Here is a 7,632-nt window from a genome sequence, read left to right as displayed (position 1 = left end):
AACCGAAGTTTTTCTCTCAATTTAATTTAAAATTTAAGGTGCAATTCTTTCAATTGTAAGCTGTGTTCCCGTTGACAGCGGGTGCTCTATCTTGGTAAGTGCTCTTGTAAGATTGGGTCTACTTGTACAGCAGTGTACAGCAGGGCCATGACAACATTTTTTTTCATAATCCTTAGCCTGTTTCTTACGCTGTGAGTATAATATATAATAGCATATATCTGGGAAAAAAGATTGCTTGTCGGTTCCTCACAAAAAAAGGAACAATATTTGTATTTGCGTGAAGAACAACAACAGGCCGGTGCTCATTTTATTTTATTGATTGAAGTACATGGGAACACAAAGCCCACGAACATAATACATATATGGTCTACGCGATCGAGATCGACGGACCGCGCGCAGTAGCCTGTTGGACATCGCACAAATCAAAAGCACTCCTTCAATTCATGCATGCATGCTTCTACTTGACTTGAATGCTGACGTCGATCTTCCTGCGCGCCCGCTCCTTGATCTTGGCGACAGTGATCATGAGCACGCCGGACTTGAGCTCCGCCTCCACGCCCTCCCTGCTGTACCCCGCCGGGAGGAGCATCCGGGCGTAGATCACCTCGCCGCCCTGCTGTGCCGCCGCCTCCTTGGTAGCTTCTGTCGCCGTGGCGCCCCTTCTGGTCTGCTGCCGGGGAGCATAATCCGTGACGCCACCGCCAGGGCTCCGCTGCCCCACGTCCCCACCGATGACATGGACCTTCTTCTTGATGACGAGTACGTCCTCGTCGATCTCCACGGAGAGGTCATACTGGGACTGCCCAGGCACCTCGAACCACAGGTTCACCTTCTCGGCGTCCTCCTGCAGCTGCCACCGTTCCTCACGTGGTGAAACCGGGTGCACCAGAACTATCATTTCACCATATATACCGACGCATGTTACAATATGCCTTGTAGTGTTGGATTGAAATACACTACTAACTATAATGCAAGATATATATTCGCATGCATGCATTGAACCAGAAAAGAAAATGTATCGGCGAGCGAGCTCACCGAAGGCAGGGATGTTAAATGGATACAAATCCGTCTTTGGGTTGTGATCCCCTTTCTGGCTGGTCGCACAACACACAGAAAGGGGCCGGGGCGTCCTCTGGGAAGAAAGGGAAGCCACCCCCACCGCTGCTGGTCTCCCGGAGGAATAGACTGGCGGACGCACTGCGGACCCGAGGCCCAGAAGGGTGCAAGAAGTGACCGTCGACATTGTCCTACTTCCTGGCTGGTTTCAGTGTAACACTAGATAGCTCAGCCCTACTGAGATCAGCAAGAAGATGTAGGGATGTCTTGTGTGAGAGGTGGAGAAGATTGTGAAGAGAAATTTATAGATAGGAAGATAATACAGAGAGAGACAACAACTGACAAGGTTACCTTTGCTTTGTCCATGAATCAGAGGAATAAAGCGGTTTCTACGTTGCTTTATCTTGAAGGGATTTCCAATGCTGCAAATGATGCCAATCTTGTAGTTGCAAGGCAGAGAAAAGAACAATACCAGGCTTGTTTTGTTGTCTAGACTAGACTGAACCGGAAATTCTAATTAATTGTACAAGATCTTGGTCCGGCACGAGAAATAAGATTACAGATGTGTTGATTCCTTGCTTCCTTCGGACACACTGGCGAAAAAGCAATTGCATGGTGTGTACGCATAACGCGTGTACCACATCAGTACGCAAATTTGCTGGGCCCGTTTGGATCATGGAATCGAATTTATTCTAATAATTATAATTTAGACATAAATTAATTAAACTAATATAGTTGTATATGAAATATATATGTATATTATTGTTATCCATACAAGGAAGATATTTATATGTAGCATTTCTATTGTAGCGAAGAGAGTTGAAGAACAGTTGGAGAGTAGAAACATAACATGATGATCTATAGAATCAATTTCATCTACCACCCTATGAATTTAAGATAAGCTTATATATGAACTTGGGAAGGTTATGGAATGTCAAATTTCAAACCAAATAGCCTAGTTCATTAAATAGATTCCAATTCCTTCAAAATGAAAGGATCCAAACTGCCTCTAAATTATTTTTGCAAGGAAGAGCATGTCTTCCATTAACCATTGGTTCCAGACAGATCGCCAGAGACCAAAGCAGTTACCCTGAGCAACAGCTCTCGCCCCATACAAAGCTAGGCGATTAACCACTTTGTTCCATGATCTCGAACATACTCGGATTCCACATAGCACAAAAGACTCGCTACTGAAGTTTCTAATCTAACGGAACAAGCACCCATCCACACTCCTATCCATCTCTGATCAGGCCTTTCTAAATATTAATTTGTTGCATTTGTTTCAAGTATAATTCGACTGATTCCAAATTGAGAAACTCGACTAAAACTCATCAGGCTGCTTGTGCTTCTGCCTGCAAAGGTCTAGAGACCAATTATTTCCCATATCCCTCTTCCAGGAGCTCACCATTTTTAATTATGCTCCCTACAGTGTGCTTCTAGAGTGACGCCCAAACATTCTCTCCCTTCCAGGCATCACTCTCTATATCACAGCTACCAACGCAAACATCTGAAAATCCTGGAGCGGAGCAAGTTGAAGCTTTGGTGCCTTGCAAATAACGAATAATATTTCTTCTATCCTGTACGTGAGGGGAGAGATGTTAGTGTCAGATGAAAGCCAATAGGCAGCACCTCTATTGTTGCATGCCTGGATAGCTTCGGCGCCAATTTTTTACACACCGTAACTATGAAGACCCATGCTTGTTTATCCACCGTGAGACTCACTTTTTTTCTGGCTCTACTCCACACCGTGGAGGGCCTTATTGGGAGCAACACAGCCCATCCACCAGCAGTGTATGTATCCTTTACTCCGTATATTATTTGCTACATACACCATGGCAGCATTCAAAAAGACCTAATGCCTTCCACGAATGAGGCAGACATAGTTTCGAAGTACATCCATTCAACAACTTTTGTGACATAGGTCTACTAATACTAATGTGTCATTCAATTTAATATAATCAAACTACAGGATACATATTGACCTTAGGGTAATTTGATCAGCGCGCAACAATCAATAATCAGAAGTAGTCTCCAAAATCAAGAAGCACTCTAAAAGGAAGAAGGGTGATTTTCGGTTATAATTTGTAACACCTTTGGTGTTATGAGCTCGTTTAGCACCAAGATTTAGGTCTAAGAAAAATTTTCGAAACGAGTTTCTCGGATTTTCGATTTAAAACATATTTGAAGTGATAAGGGAATCGAGTGTGACTCAGTTTTGTGGACTCGAATAAACGTCCAGGTAAAATTATTCATTGCGCAAAAATATTTAGGAATGTCGGACAACAATTTTAGTAAATAGATAGCGAACGGTTTGTTCTATTAGATTAATCATGAAAAGTAATTTTTTTAAACAAAATAAAATATAACTTGTGTTTAGTACTTGAATAAGTCCAGAGCGCAAGTTTAGTAGATGAAACTGCAACTGTGAATTTGGCAAATAAATGTTGTTCCATGGTACTGCTGATGGCGCAAAGATCGAATTGAAAATCTAAAAACCATCTTCTAGCGACAACGCTAAAAATCAGAAATTATATTTTAAAACGTTGTTTGTGGCGATTTGTTTTGCGCAAAATAATTACATAATACCCTAATATTTTTGTTCTATAGCTGGCTATGGAGTAGGAGCTGTCGCGTGAAATGTTTAGTGATGAAAGTCGATAGGATTTAGATCTTTTGGAGTGCCGACGACGTATCGTTGTTCACATCTGCGTAGCACGTGCAGGCAGGCGCCAGCAGAGCCATGCGATGCCCCTGCGTTCAGCTGCTGCTTGATCTCTCGGGTCCTTGCTGCTGCAGCTGCTGTCCTTGCCACACTGCCGTCCTAGCCGCTTGAATACAGTGGTGTCCCTGCTCTGAATCCACCGGTCATCCAATTTATTTGCGTCGCGCCGCGTTGTCGAGTAGTCGTTTGCTCTTTCTTTTTTCTGCTTGCCTGCCTCTGCTGTTTGCCTCTATGGTCTGCCTCCATTGTCTCATCGTGCTTTTGTCCTGGTCGCAGCACCGTTGTCTGCCTGTGCGTCCAGCCAGGTTGACTCGTCCCATCCATGCACTGCTCTGTTCATGCCGACTCCACTCTTGTCGCTCCTACTCTGTGCTGTGGTGCTGTGCTCGCTGCCTCGCTTGATGACCGGCCACCACGCTGTGGCTCGCATGCACCATCACTGCAAAGCGATGCCGTCCATGTCGCGCATAGCTCTACTGCCCACTGCCCATGCTGCCGTGGCAAGTCAACAATAATAAAGAGAAAGCCATCTTCCACTGCTACCGGTGCCTTTCAATGCTAACCAAGCACTCACTGCTGCGCTGTCACCAGGCCACCGCACACGCAGGCGCGTCCGAGCCTACGCATGGCTCCTCGCTCCACCTCCGAGCCGTTGCTGCTGTGTCCCACTGCTGCGCCACCCCTTGTCGGCGTCGCTCGTCCACCACGGCACCGCCTTGCCTTGCCGCGCCTCCCGCGGACGACCACGTCGGGGACCGAATCAAGGCCGTGTCCGCCGTTGCTTGGCCCGTCGCATGTGCACGCGAGCACGCGCGGGTCCCCACGGCCACGTTGGATCATAGACATGGCGCTGCCCCTCCCGAGCCCCGCGTGGCTCTCGCGCCCCGCTGTGGCCGCTTCCGCCGTTGCCGGTCCTTCGTGTGCACGCGAGCACGCCTGGGTCCGTGCACCTCCCCATGCCGCAGTCCCAATGCGTTGCGCCGTGCCCCGCGCGCGCTGCTCATCCGCCCCGACCGCGCCTTCCTCCTCGTATGCACATGCCGCCGCTGCACAGCAGCTGTGCCTGGAGCGCTGTTGCTGCCATCCGTCTGTCCGGAGCCTCCACAGCCCGCTTGCCGCCACCACGGCTCGCGCGAGCAAGCTGTCGGGGGCCTGCTCGGGCCTTGCCGTGGTCAGCCCAAGGCCACGCGGGTCCTGGTGCAGCTCGTCGACGGGTTGTCCGCCGCCGCCATGCCTTCCTCGGCCCCTCAGCGTCGTTGCCGCAGCCACCGGCTGATGCCTCTGCGACGTGCTCTGTTTTGAGGAAGGAGAAAAGGTGAGAAGGGTAAGAATCAAAGTAGAAAAGTTCTACAGGGTTCTTATTGCAAAATACATGACTCAGGTTAATAGTATTTTTGTACTACGAGTTAAATTGAGGAAAACCTAGGGGCCTTCTCGCAAACCGCGTGTGAGCCGGCCTGCTAGGCCGCTGGCCGCGCGCAGGTGGGCCACCTGCCTGGTTTGCTGGGCCACTCGCGCCCCACCCTGCCGCCTGGACTGTTCGCGCCCACGTGCTTGGGCCGACCTTGTGCTGCGTCTGTCTAGGCCGTCCGCGCGTGCGCCCCACCAACCTAGGCCGCTCGCTGGTTTGGTCTGCTGTGCGCCTAGCCGCGCCACTGGACCACGTGCGCCTATTTCTACATTGGGCCGAAATTGTTGACGCCGGTCCGTTTCGATTTGTAGAGCAATTTCTAAGTTAGCTTACGATGTAAACTTGTAAATTCGTAGTAAATCATAAAAAAATCATAAAAATACCAAACTAGTTTTGTTGAGTTCCTAAAATCATGATCTATCTAATAGTATATTTTGTTCACATAGATTTGGTATATTTTTAGGGTTGCTCTAATTATTTTTACATGCTTAATATTGTGAAAAGGTAAACTTGTAGGAATTTCCTTGATAAATTGGTAATAGTGTTGGATCTGAAATTTTTACAGTTGGTTTTTAGCAATATTAGGTACTCACCATAATTTTTGTAGCTCCAGAATAATTAGTTTGCTAGATAGGTAATGATACCCTATTTTGAATAAAGATTAAATCGATAGGATAGAATAAAGAAACATCCTGGAATTGTATAACAAAAATATTTGTTGAGAAATAATGCCTTATTTGACAACATGGATATGTAGTCTACGTACGGTCATCGTTAAGACTAGCTCGTTAACTTGAGAGGCGTAAATCATATATTACGAGTCATGATTGCAGTTGATTAATTACATCTTTGCATTGCTTCACATTGCATATCATAATAGGGACGTTGATGGATTGCGGAGTCATCGGGAGTTGCTAGAGAAATGGTGCTTTTGGAGATCGGTCGCCATGATGGAATGCTAACTTCTGATTAAATTTTACCTAGGCAAGCCCTGGTGCATAACCTCTACTTTTCTGCACTTTAAATTATAATTGTGTGGCAGAACCTCCTAAGAAATTGGCCCACATGCACCTATCGTTGTCTTACCAGACCTCGGATAGCGTACACGAGTTCCCAACAACTCAACAGGTCTGTCGGGTGTCCTCGGGAAACCCGAATCATCCACGATTCTCTTTTCAAATAGGATCCCAATCACAGACATTGCAGATTACAACAGTTTATTCAAATATATACATCAGAGTAAAAGATAGCGGAAGTCTTAAGATAGCATAGTTTACAAACTAGTTGTTTTTTAAACTTACAATACCATAAGTGTCATACAACCATAAGTGTCATACAAACATAGTAGCGGGATAATATTACATTAACATTATTTATCATACAAACTAGTGCCTTATCCAAAGGCCATTCATCATTCCTCATCGTCATTGACTTCAAACACGGACATGAAGCAGGGATCAAAACAAGCCTGCGCATGCGACTCACCTGCAACAAGGGTTAACAAACCCTGAGTACAAAAGTACTCAACAAGACTAACCCGACGTAAAGCGGTGTAATACTTTTAGAGATGTGGGGGTTTAGGGCAAGGTAAGGATGTAGCAAGGTTCAAAGTTCTTTGCCAAAAGCTTACTATTCTTGTTCGATTTTCAAGTTTTACCTCTAAGTCCTTTTAGTTCATTATCTCAACTAAATGTACATTTCCCATCTTCCATTCCTTCTCATTCCATTCTTTTCTCATATTTTAGTAATTCACCGGTCCTGCATTGCTTCTGTAATGAATCGAGTCTCCATATCCGCGGAGCACCGGCAATTCGAATTGATTCAAGTCCCAGCTGGGGATTCCTCATCACACGACATATGTAGAACTTAATCTTGTATATATCAACCTCACTACCAGATCCTCCTATACTAAGCCATCTCCACGCCACCCGAGAGCACAGCATACCTCAAATTCGGCCACATTCCAGCCACGAGGGTATACGCTACTCCCGCCATCTCTCCACTCTCAGTGCGTGGGTATTCGTCTTAGTATCAAATTAGCCTAAGTAGGCTTACCGAAGTATGTGACCAGTACTACAAAGTGTCTCATTCAGAAGATCCACAATGAGTGGCCTTTAAGCGACATAGTCGGCAACGTTACCCAATATTCAAGATAAGTCACCTGACTAGTCTCTAGTTCATTCTATCTTCTTTCTTTCTTTGGCCAGTATACCATCTTTGATTGTATCAAAACTTTTACTTTGAAAGCCTACCATAAAGCATACTAAGCATTCTACGCCTTTGTAAATGAAAACATCTTCAAGGATGGTAAACAATTAACAAGGTAGGCAATGCATCAAGTAGGTAACATTTGAATTAATCAACTTAATGCAATAAGTAACATAGGTGATAAACTTTTCAAACTAAGCAAGGTAAGAGTTTAATGCATAAACCGGGGCTTGCC

The 7,632-nt window shown here is 45.8% G+C and overlaps 1 protein-coding gene across 1 annotated transcript; it reads right to left on the bottom strand.

Moving 5' to 3' along the window:
* Positions 1 to 281: 281 nt before the first annotated feature.
* On the bottom strand, positions 282 to 1,321 carry LOC136490414 (small heat shock protein, chloroplastic-like). The gene is made up of 2 exons (XM_066486767.1): positions 1,036 to 1,321; positions 282 to 891 (listed from the first exon to the last, which is right to left on the bottom strand). Exons 1-2 carry the CDS (start codon positions 1,241 to 1,243, stop codon positions 458 to 460), a joined length of 642 nt encoding a protein of 213 aa, XP_066342864.1. The 5' UTR covers positions 1,244 to 1,321; the 3' UTR covers positions 282 to 457.
* Positions 1,322 to 7,632: the final 6,311 nt, after the last annotated feature.

Source organism: Miscanthus floridulus, chromosome 1 (genome assembly GCF_019320115.1).
Source record: "Miscanthus floridulus cultivar M001 chromosome 1, ASM1932011v1, whole genome shotgun sequence".
Lineage (NCBI taxonomy): Eukaryota > Viridiplantae > Streptophyta > Magnoliopsida > Poales > Poaceae > Miscanthus > Miscanthus floridulus.
Note: the sequence above shows the minus strand (reverse complement) of the source record. Positions and strands in the feature narration are given on the sequence as shown.